Source organism: Borostomias antarcticus (genome assembly GCF_949987555.1).
Source record: "Borostomias antarcticus genome assembly, chromosome: 21".
NCBI lineage: Eukaryota > Metazoa > Chordata > Actinopteri > Stomiiformes > Stomiidae > Borostomias > Borostomias antarcticus.
In genome coordinates, this window is record NC_140254.1 from 10,861,927 (window position 1) to 10,875,799 (window position 13,873).

The 13,873-nt window shown below is 44.4% G+C and overlaps 1 protein-coding gene across 1 annotated transcript in view; it reads right to left on the reverse strand.

Annotated features, from left to right (window-relative positions):
• The window catches only part of stmn2b (stathmin 2b), a gene marked incomplete at both ends in the record, with an annotated part of 7,610 nt that extends 3,065 nt beyond the window's left edge, over nt 1-4,545 (reverse strand). Inside the window, one exon of the mRNA XM_084455217.1 lies at nt 4,527-4,545. Coding sequence (XP_084311343.1) covers nt 4,527-4,545 — 19 coding nt within the window. The remainder of the gene's footprint in view (nt 1-4,526) is intronic.
• Between the last annotated feature and the right edge of the window lie 9,328 nt (nt 4,546-13,873).

Genomic DNA, 13,873 nt, shown 5'->3' on the forward strand with positions numbered 1-13,873 from the left:
TAGCTCACAGCTTCTCTAGGCCTTGGCTCTGCAGCCTAACAAACAGCAAATAGTTGTTCTCCTGTTTTTGCTCTGAATCCCTAATCCTAATCCTAATCTGTTCTTGGATACACAAGCAAAGAGTGAATTCATTGTGCAGCAGCCAAGCAATCCTCCTTAACATTAGTTCCTACTGTATATCCACGATTCATTATAACACACAGAGGCTAGGGGAAGGACAGGAAGGTACTGAAGGGGAAAGAGAGGCAGGAAAAAATGTAGAAAGCCACCTTGCTTTTACTCTTTCCTATTCCATCTGTATTTATTTGCCACCTACAGTATATTAATAAAAACCTTTAGTACAGTACTGTGGCATCCCCAGAGGAAGAGAAAAAATAACCATCTCTCACTGCAGCATTCTGCCTTGGCTGCCTCTGGTAGGTATAGCTACTGCAGACGGGTACGGAGGCCCACAGGGGACACTCATGTCCCAAACGCAGGCTGGGCCCTGTCACCCGTGATCAATCACTTTTGGCCCTTGAGGCTGAAATGTGCCACGTTCCTGCGCCTGGGAGAAGTATTCGGGCAGGCAGGGGCCCCTAGCAACGACTGCACGATTCCACATTTCAAGGTAAGGACATAATTCTAGAGCGAAAACTTCTTTCAACTTAAAAAGGACACCAAAAAGGTGTATATTTGAGTGAACTATCCCTTCAAGACCTCTGCTGAGCTACGGCCGTGCTGCACAGCCTCCACAAGCCCAGACTCCTGGCCCACTCTCTCCAGGCTCCAATCAGACCAGCAGACGCCAGGCTAATGTGATCAACTCTCACATGTAATACCACTCCACTCTGCGATGGACCTGTTAACCAACGTCCCCAGAGGACGGCTGAGAGAAAGAGGAACGGGGTGAAGAGGAAGACAGAGAGCGAGACAGACAGACGGAGAAAGACAAAAAGAAAGTGGGATTTGCTCCTTCCCTGAGGAAAAGGAGGGATTGTAGAAGAGAAGGGGGTGGGTGAGAGCTCTTCTCCCACTGGGGAACAACCCCCCACCCCCCTGGGAGGGAGGGTTCTCCATAATGGAAGCTGGTGGGGAGGTTTTAATTTGTAATTACCGGACTGGACCATCTCCACTGTGTTGGGGGGTGGTGGGCTGTTGCGGGCTCATTAGCAGCTGTGTGCCATGCCCGGACGAGCGGCCATTTTCCCCTCCAACGACAAGCCCACTGGACGGCAGGTGTCAACAATTGACAATTCAGCGGAGCAGATAATTCAGGCTAAGTGCTTATTGAGCAGGTCAGGACGGATTCTCGGTTGGTGGTAGTCAGTTTGTCAGGCGGTTGTGTGGTTGGTATTTAGCTTGCCATTTCCAAAAGACAGAGCACAGAGGTTTCCAACCTAAATGTAGGACTCATCTTGTGTGCTAAGACAGCCACGTTGAAAACTGATATTTATAAAGAAACTTTACATTTCAATCTGTGTTTTATAGAACGAATCCTTCCCATGTCTCTCGCATGTCCTATTCCATTACAATAACATGTGAAATCTCCGAGGGTTATAATACCTTTTTTTGTTCTGTTCCTCTCGTAGTGAAGACACACTATTCTCCATAATATAGTACAAAACTGTGTCTTGCTCATGATCTTCCAGTGCTGTAATGGTAACTGAAGAAGTGGATATATACTATAATAGCTAAAAGTGGATATAATCAAAGCTGCTTTTGTTTAGTCATATATATGATGATTAGTACGTAAGCATACTTTGTGTTGATCGAAAAGGGAAGATTAATAAGTATATTCTGTGTTGATGGAAACAGGAATGGGTATAGTCCGTGTGACTACCCCACTGTCATCTCCAGAGAGAAGCAGCACATCCCCCTGTCTGCGGCAGGCTCATCCCAGCAGTCTGCTCATGGACTCAGCATCCCTCTCCACAGAGAGCACTTCCTGTACTGATCCATCAACGTGCCATCACAGACGATCAATAACTCCTCCCCCTCTGGTTCCACCCCCTCGCCTCCCTCTGCACTGCAACCCCCTGTGTCTCTCCAGACTCCCCCCCTCAATTCATGACATCCTGTCCCTCCCCCTACTCCCACCCGCCCATCATACTCCCTTTGCCGCCCCCCAAAAATTGCACCTTCATCCTCCTCCCTCCACATCCACATCCAATCAACCCCCGCCCGCACTGCCATCCCTTCAACTCCCCAGCTCCTCCTCTCCCCTTACTCCCCCACCCCTCCTCCTCCTCCTCCTCCCCCCCTAACCCAACACTGTGTCCTAGCCCTCATCCTATAGGTACTCTAGGCCTTAGGCTACAGTCTGCTACCAGGTGCTACCTGGCTATGCAGATATATCCCGCCTGGCATTTACAGCACAGCCCTCTGGATAACAATAATTGCTGTCATATATAACGAGGCATTGCGCCTGGCTACGGGGTTTCAGGGAAAGGATGAGGGTCGTAGTTTCTGTCATGCATAGCACTCTACACTGCCCAACTCCAATAATGAGCGGACACAACAGAGCAAGCTTGACTTTAAGAAGTTTTCTTAAACTTTAGCTAGAACCACACCCTACTATAGCATAACCAATCAGTCTGTTCATGTACAGAAGATTGGTTTGAGGAATTGGCCAAACTTTTATTTAGATTAAGATGGGACAAAGTCCTGATGACATGCTACCTCTAAAACACTCTGTCATAATGAGACGTGGAGCCTGGCTTTATGAGGATATAGGAAACACCAGTGATTTTGATTTTAAAAATGTTTCATCAACAGAGAATCCATGGAGTATTCATCATGATAAGTGCGTCCTCTTTTCCAAGGACATCTGATTTGAAGTGCCTTTCTTATCCAACTACTGGCCATTAGAAACGATGGGCCAAATGACCAGTCCCAAAAGTGTATATTTCTCCAGGTGAAATGGAAGATGCATGCCTACTCTCCTCGGGGGGGAGCTGTTGTCCAAGAAAGCGTTGGTCCCTGAATACAGAAGCCCGGAGGATAAAAGGTTCTAAAGGTGCGACCCAGCCACAAGGCCCACACCTAAGCGACCGTCACGTGGATGTCGCACCATAGCCTACTCCATTCTATGTTGGTCTGCAACTGTCTGTCTGACCATCTGCCTGTCTGATTTTATGTCAAATTACCTGTTGGGCTACAGGCCGATGTCACTCTCAGTTAAGCCAAGCAATCACTTTCAAAAAGAAAACCGTTTGGCTGCTCGCTGTCGGGCCCCGGTGGTGCAGACATCAAGCCTTTATTGCTCTGTCTGCACGCGCCTCCATCTATCACCGCTCAGTTCAACCGGAACAGCGCTGCTCCCAAGGCACACGACACAGATTGGTTACAGTCCAAAAAGGACCATTTAAATGCGCATGAAAGGTGCTCCACAGTCCACACTACGCATGTAATCTCTAATGTGATTTGGTTCCTTTATAAATCAGCCTCTCTATGCTCTTATATTTATTTATTTATTTAAAGAAAAGGAAAAAAGGTGTGCCTAGCGCAGGCTGATATTATTCGGACCGTCAGACCCAGCCCATAAACGTCTTCTCAGGCTGGCACTATGTCCAATTAATGACACATATAGCCAACTGTAGGCCTATAAAATGTCAACCTATTCAGTTTCTCCATAAAACCAACATAGCCTAAATAATAACGATTTCATTAAATGTATAGCCTAAAGCCTAATTGTGTAGTGTAATCGTCGATAATAGAGAATACAATTGGCAATAATTAAAAGCAGTTTGGATTGGAAAGAATTTATTCTGCAAACGATATGCTACAGCCTAATTTCAGTCGTATGTCTTCCCCAGATTTGCTAGCTCGGCAAATATAAAGAGCACCGATTAAGATTTTTTTTTTCGCCCACTCATGGTAGAGGTCACAACAAATTGGTTCAGTTGGCCGGCATCCATTTTGTTATAAAGTATGGCCCAATTTCTATAACAAGATTTGTCACAGCAAATGAATTCACACCCTTGAGAGGAGAGGATGCGATGGAGGAGCCGGGATGTTGGGTGGGGTCCGTCTGCATTATGCTGCTCGAGCATGCGTAGGGTAACCGCGGCATGTGCGGCACCGTAACCTATCCTATCATCAAGACAACCGGTTCTGAAAGAGAACTCCTTTTCAACATCCTTGCGTGTTCCCGTTTGTTCCCGTTTATTACTGTTTATACTGCGCACAGTCAAATCATACAACGTATTCAATGTTATTGAGGAGCTATTCAGTAGGCTAATAAACGCAGGCTACATCATCATCATCATCCGCCCTTTTTGATAGTCTAGTGAATGAAAACAAGTGCACTAACAAGTTATAGATGATAAACGAACAAATTGGTACTTCTCTCATCATGCAAGTTGAACAAATATTTTAAACATGCGACAGACTTTGACCACTCCCCACTGTCAACGCTTTGCATCCTTTTGTGTGATGGGTGTCGCCGTTGTGGTCTACACCGTAGCATCCTCAATCCCCTACACGCAAAGACCAGCTACAAACTCATCCCATAAACGGAGAAATAACTGGAACCGTCAGCTTACCAATTGCGGTTTTAGCCATGGCTGTTGACTGTGCGGCGCGGTGCTGAAGTGGGCTATACCGGAGCGGTGCGTCGGTCGCAGTTGTGCTCGGTGGCGCGGGAGGAGAAGGGACTGGTGGTGCTGTAAGGCACTGAGTCAGCAGATCACTGCTATGTGGGGAATGAGAGCGCGAGACAGGGGGCTCGTGAGTTACGAGCATCTACGTGCTCGAGCAGATTGGCTGCTGTGGTCCCCTGGCCCTGACGCGCATCTCCAAGCAAAGGGGTGGTCGCTCCCCCGTAATGTCTCCCTGTATTGGAGGGTTCAAGCGACCGCTCTGAAAAGATGACAGAGTAGGGTGGGGTGCTCCCCCTTTGTCTCATTAATGGTGCAGCTCCTGCAAAAGGAAAGGTATGGAGCTGATGACTAGCTCTCTCCATGGTGCTGAAAAACAACAGGAGACAGAACTGTTTAGCATAACTAACTTTAGCATTATTGATATGAACTTCATCGGATGAAGAATAAATTGAACGACGAATGATGATAAATGACCCCCTCGTGGGCCTATATTGACCGTGATATATTGTAGGCTACATCCTAATCAAGCCGTGTATGTAACCATCACAGAGGAGGTAGGCTCCACGTAGACCATTCATAGTGGGCTACGAGGTCATCTACACACATTAACTGTTTGATTTATCACTACTATCTAGCATGGACCCTTTTTTGTTGTCATTGTCATTTTAATGTTGTTAATGTCTGAATGAACAAAGTGCCTAGTATCTTGCCTAAAACTGAATCTCAGAAATCTTTTACAACCTCCACTTTTTAGCAGCTAGATGGCAGCATGGCCTTCTCTCTGGTTTGAACTAGAACCGTTAAAGATTGGCTTATGCACAAGGAAAGAGAGACACGATAGACAATAATTTTCATGTACCCTACTTTTTTCATGTAGTCCTGAACCGCCCCCCCCCCTGCAATATTGGCCTGCTCTGACCAGTTCATATATCTTTCTTAACAAATAGGACAACGAATATTGTGCCCAAAAGTGGTGGACATGGATAACAGCTGATATAATGCTGTTACTCTGCTACAGTTTGGAGTTAGTGGTTAGTGATAGCCTACACTTAATGTCAAGAGCAGAGCGAGTGACTTCACACTTAAGAGTCAATGCTTGAACAAGCATAAAAGACCCAGTTGGCAGGGGCTGAATGCACCTCAGTCACCGTCGGCCCTGACACACCCGACATCTATCACAGGCATGCGGGCTGCCTGACAGGGGAGCTTTGGACCAACAAGTAGAATCACACTGTTGCTTTAGCCTACTTCTACTTCTAATAAGAAACCATATGTTTTTGAGAAGACTTCGGGGCTCACTCAGTCCTAAGTGGATGTTTCCAAATACATCAATGAGTGGTTTGTGTAAAGATACACCTGGTCTTGTCCTGGTACTACACCCTTACACATTTCGGGTAGATCAGGCGTACTCATACTATTAATATAGTACCCTATAATTTTAATCCAAATCGGCTACATACATTCAAATAAGGGGTCTTTATGTTTCCCCCAACACTAGCCTTCATCGGCCTCCATCACCAGTTCTCATCAGCACCACAACTCAGGGGGGCGGGGACATGTAAGAAGCGTCATCCTGACACAGCAGCGGTAGTCATAGCTCTTAACCAGCTGCTTGTCTGCCACCTTGCTACACATAGAGCTGGGGCACAGTGGTCGGAACTAGCTAGCAAGCCTGTTACCGGGGAAGGAAACTAATAGGTAAGGCTTTGTGAGAATTCTCGGCGATCCTAGCTACATTTGAATCCGCTCACTGCTTGGTTAGTTACAAATGCCACTTATATTGCCAGGGCACGTATTAAGTTCATAAAGTTAGCTGGCGTTAACGTTAGTTAGTTAAAACTTAGCTACCAACTTAACGTATCTTCTCATATACTCAGCATCCACGTGTTGTCCAGGAAACGTTAGGCTAGCTAATTCAAAGTCGGTCTATGATTTGCACAATATGTTTATTCAATGTTTGTTCGATTTATACGTTTTGTAGCAAGCTAGCTTTAAAGTTATTGGTTTTTGCTGCCCATGCTTGTGCCGTGCTAGCTAAGCTAGCTAGCTCGTCTTCAGACAGCCTCCAAGAAGTTAGATGCGCGCCAATCAGCGCGTCGTGAACTTCTCCGCCTTCTGCTATCTTTATTGTGCTGCAACGTGGTAGGAGGTTTCTGTGGGGTTCTAGTCTGGCATATTTGATGATTTGTTTGGTATGCAGGTTTGACACCGAGGTAACCTTGTTTTTTTTTTTTTTTTTTTTTTTAAATATGATAATCGGACTTTTAACGCCGGTAACTTGTACGAGAAAGGATCAAGTCAGTGGTATTCATAATCGCCCGACGATTGAGAGCAAGATTATACAGCTGTCATTTTCTTTTCGATGCGTCAACGGAAAGCGACTGGTTATCGATTGGTTTCGATGTAAAGGCACACTCGCTCTCGGATGTCAAGGGACCGTCAACAAACGGCAAACAAGAACATAAAACGAATAACACCAAATATCTAGGCAATGGAATGACATGGACGGCTACATGGACATTTAATCACTATTGTTCAGCTGCATCTGTTCTTTTAATATCACAGAGCTAATGAGGGACAGCCTAAAAAGGTCAAAAAGTCAAACTAATGTCCCACCTTCTACCTCATACTCTGAACTGTCAGAGATATGCAGCAATTCTTTTTTGTTGTTAGGAATCAAGGTAGACTGGCTTGTATAATTGAAGCCCCAGCAGCCCCTAATTGCCAGGGCATTCAAACCAGATGCTGCAAATATAATTCGGCTAATTGATTACTGGCTTTCCATGACCTACTATTAGCACTGTTTCTGATAGGAAGTACACTAATGCCCGGTTCAGACTACACAATATTTTGTCTTTGTCCCCCATGAGATTGACTGTCAGACACTTCATGTCCTGCATTCTAGTGAATTTGCACCAATTTCTGATGCATCAATTTCAAAGTCCCCTCTGCTACTCTCATTATGAATGAAGGAAGTGGATCGCCAATAAGAGTAAAGCACTGCTGCATCAATTATATATTAAGATCAAATCAATAAACATCAGATAATACTGTAGACATGGGTCAAATGTTTAGTCTGAAATTTGGAAATAGCAAATGAACTGGTTGATACCAGAGACCAGACATTGCATAATGGTTCTTTTCTGGTTGGATTAAGTTTCATCATCTTATTAGTGGCGACAAGTCCAGCGATAGAATGCCTTCAATCTGCCAACATTCTATTACCGTACAGTAATTCTCGCATATTTCTTGGTTTTGTTATTTCTCGTATCATTCCAAGCATGTGAAGATGTGGTAGTGTATATGCATTAGAGTGGGGTGTGCACTAGGGATGTTAACAGTTAATCGACTCGATTAATTGCCGATAAGAATTTACTCGAGTAAGATTTGGTTACTCAATTAATTGCTTGTTAATGGAATGGAACTTTTTTTTTTGAACGAACTTTATCAACGGGAGTTGCGTGAAGTGTAATGATTTAAGGTCTGACTGCACATGAGGGCGCCACGCCATGTAGTGAAGGCTAATTAGGATGCAGAGAAATGTAACTAACTAACGACACAGCGGAAGAAGACACAAAAATAAAGCGAGCAAAGCGCAGTCCAGCGTGGGACGTTCTTATCAATTAATCAACTATTGTTTGATAAGGTTAATAGTTAACGATTAATGAAATTCCTTGAAATGTGCAACCCTAGTGTGCACGGACATACGGGACAAATCGTGTCCCGTATTGATTCGGTAAGATTGATTGATTGATTGATTGATTTTATTTCTCTATACAGGAAAATCCCTTATTACCCAATCATTCAATCAATCAATCAAAGCTTTATATGTATAGCGCATTTCATACCCAGAGGCAACACAATGCGCTTTACAGAGAACAAGGGAGGTGGGCATACGACCCACCTCTACATATTCCAGAGGGAAGCAAAAAAACAGTATCACCTGGGGGCCAGAAAAGTGAGCTGTAAATATTCTTCCCTGACCCCTTTCAACAAGGCGATCGAGCAAGCTCAAGGAGTATGTTTGTCTACCGGCTAAGAACATTTATAAAGCAATACATTACATTAAATTACATTTCAGAGTAAGAGAGGCTAAAGAAGCATCATAGGAGAGACATGGCAAATACTGGTGTGTGTTTGCTCTGGCCCAGGCCTAAAGCCGGAAGTGGGCTGGTGTATGTCTGTGTGTACGTGTGTGTGTGTGTTAACTAAATGCTACGACATCCACAGCAGACACAGGGGTATCTATCGGACTCCGGGAGGTCTGCTGGTGACAGTGGTGCATCCACTGGACCTGGTTAGAAGATAGGAGGGAGAGAGAGAGGCACTAGGGAGATGGAAGGCAAAACAGGGTTAGTAGCACACAGAGCCATAAAAGCAACACAGATATTAAAACAGGCAACCTGGAGCAAGCTCCTGGAATATATTTGTCTAACGGCTAAGAACATTTATAGAGCAATAAATTACATTAAATTAAAAAACATTTACATTGTCTATCCTTCAAGGAGAACTTGAGGTAAAGGATGTGTTAACATGTAAAGAACACTGTCATCCTATTGGGCAACGTCAAGGTATGTCGTAGGTATGGTCGCTGGAGACTAGGCACTAAAATACGAAACATTCTGCCATGCTAGACTTTTCGTCAAGGTGTCGTAGGGCATCCCAGACTTCAAATCTCTGATCTTCGATTATGTCACACTACAAGGGGCTCTGTCATTCCCAACGTTCATATTCGGGCCCGACACTGGACACTTGTCAGCGAAAAATCGGTCTGAATTGGTGTAGTCTGAACTCCGAACTGGAAGGAAGCCTCTAGCTTGGAGATGAATGCCTAAACACTTACAAAACAGTAAATTATCAAATCATTATCAAATGATTCAGAATCGATTCATGAATCCCAAAATCAATCTTTTATTTAATGAATGAATGGATAAATGAAGGTATGAATAGTTCATTAATTCAATGATTCATTCATTCATTAATTTTTGGAAATCAGTATCGATACCCAGCCCTAGTATTGATGTGTTGCATAACTTGGCAGTCATGTAATTAAGGTTACAGCAAAAAAAAAAAAAAAGTTTTAGTAACACTAACCGAATCGATATCGAATCGAATTGAATCGTGATAATCGATTCTGAACCTTGTGAATCGGAATCGAATTGATTCTTGAAATTCGACTGGATACCCAGCCCTAATATTTAGGCATTTTACCAAAGTAGGATCTAGAAACCATGGTAGAGCCACGTGAGCCTCTGGGCTATGTCTAACCTTCAGAGACAGATGTAGCTTGTTCCCAAGCTGATAACTGTCCCCACCTTAACCTCTAACTGTCCCTGTTTCTAGGGCTCCCTCTACCCGAGTGCTTGTTCACACATCACTGCTCAGATGTGTCATGCAAAGCACATTTCCTGCCATACAGGAAGCTCTTCATTTACCATTTACCTGACAACACTCTTAAGATGGAAAAAATATTATGAATGAGCACGTTTGTTTGAGATTTTGGCAGATTTATAGTCACTGATCATGATAATAGGGCTAGAGCTATCATTTATTATGTCTCGTCAAAGATTTGGCTATCACTAATTACCTTAATAAGGTCCTCTAATCTTTCATAAATTGCTCTTAGTTATACAATGCAACAAGGCTGTTCCAAGTCTACATTCACTTTGATGTAGCCAAGAACCGGTGCCTGTCAAAATGGGTTCATTGGAAATCCTGCCATAGAACCAGAATCATTTGAAGATTCAAAGACAAATGCCTCTCTCTGTTCTCTCTCTCTTTGTTCGCAGAGGTGTGCGACCTTGAGAAAGCAGCAGGGACTTCAATCCCACAGGAGCCGAGGCCTCCTCCAGCGTCAGTTGTTTACGCCTGCGAACCCAAGAAAGGGTTGGCAAAAGCAAGGTGCGTAGTAGTACAAAACACTGAGCCCTGTAGCTTACAGTATGCCTGCTGCCATGAAGGCATATTATAATTAGCTATGGTGATTTCTTTTTCCACAACACAAAGGCATAAGGCCCTCTTTTAATGGCATGTTACTCGTATACAGCCTCGACCAGGCGCTACTGGAAATAGGTCAATACAAGTCACAAGACTCTGTTGCTTGCTGCTAATTAGCACCGCGGTATCAGAAACCCAGACACACCACGCTGTGACTGCATCTCGCTACTTGTGTTGCCCATAGACTTTCAGTGACCCACAGGTAATTGGGTCACCAGCACCAGCTAATAGCATACCACTGCACTTCTAAGGAAGTTTTCACACAGAAATGCTACTTTGTTTTTCAGCGGGGTAGTGGGGTACCTTGTAGGGAGGTCACAATACCCGAATTTTGAACTTTACTACAATACCAAATACAGTCAAGGAATATTTTGCAGGTAACCGGCGTCCTGGCCGGAATTAAATTACATCCAACATTTCTCCCAAAACTGTCACTAGTTGTCACCTCCTCTCCCACATTCCATTTCAGTTACTTACTTCGCGGCCTTCCTTCGCGGCCTCCCTCCCAGAATGCGTTTCGGTCCGGATGAATTCCTGTACCAGTCGCCATTGCTCGGATTTTAAAACCTCTTTGATGTTAATATTATTATATATTATTAACACCACCATAGAATCCCAATATGTGGAAACTTTATCCAAATTACGGCATTTTCTGTGGTGTTTTCTTAACAACAGGACAGGTCGTGCTAAATTACCTCAGGAAAAGTCGCGCTACCGGCACGCGGTGCGCTTGGCACGCGCTTGGGGCTGCCTAGGCAACAAAATGACGTGTTGGGAGTCCTCCGTAGGCTAGACCGTCCCATTTCACAAAACGTTTACATCCAGCCTACCTGGCCTGAAGGACGCGACCTACGTAGGCTGCGACCTAGGTAGGATGCAACCCTTGAATTGGGACAGACCCGTGGTCTTTGGCACATTGAGTTGTTTGTCAGGGTGTTAACTGTATTTTCACTAAAAAAGACTGGGCATGACACTGGATGTTATTTAATATTGATTTTTATTTATTTAAGTCCTGTCTTGTTTACCATGATTTGTGTATGACTACTTCTTTGCCATCCCCTTTCATAACCAAATGTGGTCCGATGATTAAATTGCTATGGCTTCTTGATTTTGCTCTCAAAGTGTGCCAAATTGATGCATTTCAATTAACAATGTAAAAAAATTCGCCCGGGGGGGCATGCTACCCCATAGCTGCCCAAAATCCTGTGGGAAACACTGATGTCACACCATGTAATTTTATTAAGTTGGTTGCAATCCTAGTCCTCACCACTAGATACCATCAAATATCACTTGCTTGCACTTATAAAAGTCACATTCCTATTAGCCAGATCAGATACCATTCGTACAGTATAATAAAAGTATATTTTATAGTACCGTTTTCAAAAAGTAAAAAAAAAACACGAATAAACATTTTAGTACTGGTATACCGTGCAATACCAACTGGTATGACCTTCACCTCACAACCTTCACCAGGCCTCAGCCCCCTCCATGACACAAGCCCCTCCCTTTTCACAATATCCACCCTCCCTCTTCAGCCCTCCAGGCCTCGCAACGAGGTCACCCCCCCCCCCCCGACCTCTGCACCTCCTCAGGACCCTTCTACTGAAGGTACCCATATCTACTGCTGTTTGCTATCCCAAGAAAGAAAGCCCACATCAGTCACCTCTCCATTTCTGTTGTGACTAGTGGTAGATTCAACGAAGGGAATTCCTCTCACACTGAACCCGTCAAACCTGTCGACCACAGTCGGCCTCGGGGCCTGTCACTTACACCATAAAACTAGCCCTTGATGTTAGATCTCTGGATAACAAATCATTCTTATTTAATGATTATATTATGACTTAAAACTTGAATATGTTTTTGACTGAAACATGAAAAAAAAAGGAACAGTGTGCAACTGTTCTTATCGATAAAGGATACAGCTCCTCCTAACTTTATGGATGTTTATATCTGGAAAAAGAAGTGGAGGGGTCCTAGTGTGACACACTGTATATCGTCTCAGATGTCACGATACGATACGTATCACGATATACACTGCGATTCAATATGATTCGATACAATTTGATAGTATTGCGACAATTTACTGAAAATGCTATAGCTGAGAATATAACTGGCTGTGTACCCCTGGGTAATCTAATATAGTGTGTACACTAGAAACACAAGACAACATTATATTGGTAACTCAGTGGACAGATTTAGTCTAAAGTTGTGGAAAATATATATTTTTATTTATTGAAACAGTACAACTCACACTGTCAGAGTGAACTGAAATGTTGCCTATAAGACGGCCATTGAAAATAAAGTGCAGGATTTTTCACAGACTGAACGTCACTGTTTCTATTACTGACTGAAAAATCAACTAAAATGTAGATGTCATAACATCAAAATAAAGTCCATAAAGTATGCTATTCTAAAAATATATGTAGGCTACCCTGGCCTGTATGTGTCACTGTCACTGACTGAAAACACTAAAATGCCGATATCAACATCCTATCAGGGCTCTAAGGTGCGACCATTTTACTCGCATGTGCGACTAAAAATAGCTTCGTAGGGCCCTGTAGGGTCCAGCCCAATCTGGTCCGTACGGCAGCAGGCCCACCGGGAGGACCCAACCGCACTGGCTCGGTAGGGGTGACTAGGTGTGTATAGTCAGCACCAATGAGGAGGAGGGGTTGGGCCTTCTTAAAGGATGGGATTGGTAGACCAACCAGATGTTTGTACTTCTGTCGGACAACATCCGTCGCATAGGTGTGGTTGGCTAGACTGATGCAGGTCGCATTGAAGGCTCCGGAGATGTGGTACTTGGTCTGAGGCCTGACTGGGGAGGAGACACTGAATGACACTGAAGCACCTCTGAAGTTCTGCACATCCTGCCTGATAGTGCGCAGTGGGAGCTCTTCTGGAGTCCCCTGTAAGCCCAGTTCCCTTACTGCTGCAGGAAGCAACATTGTCCTCTCCGACCCGTCGTCCAGTATGGCGTAAGTGTCGAGGGTCTTGTCACCGTGGTGGATGAGGACACGGAGGACCTTCAGCAGAACTCTACTACTCTCTGTAGGTCGATCAAGGTAGAGGACTTCAGTGGTAGCGTTCTCTCTGGTCTTATCCTTTGCCTCTGACACTCTTGCTGGCCTGATGTTGACATCATGAAGGACTTGCAGGTGCTTCCCCTGGCATAGACCACATGGCTTCCTAAGGTTGCACTGTGCGGCCTGGTGGGGTCTAGCACAGCGCCAGCATCTCTTATTGGTCTTGATCCACTCTGACAGCTGTCCTGTTGACAACTTGGTGACCTC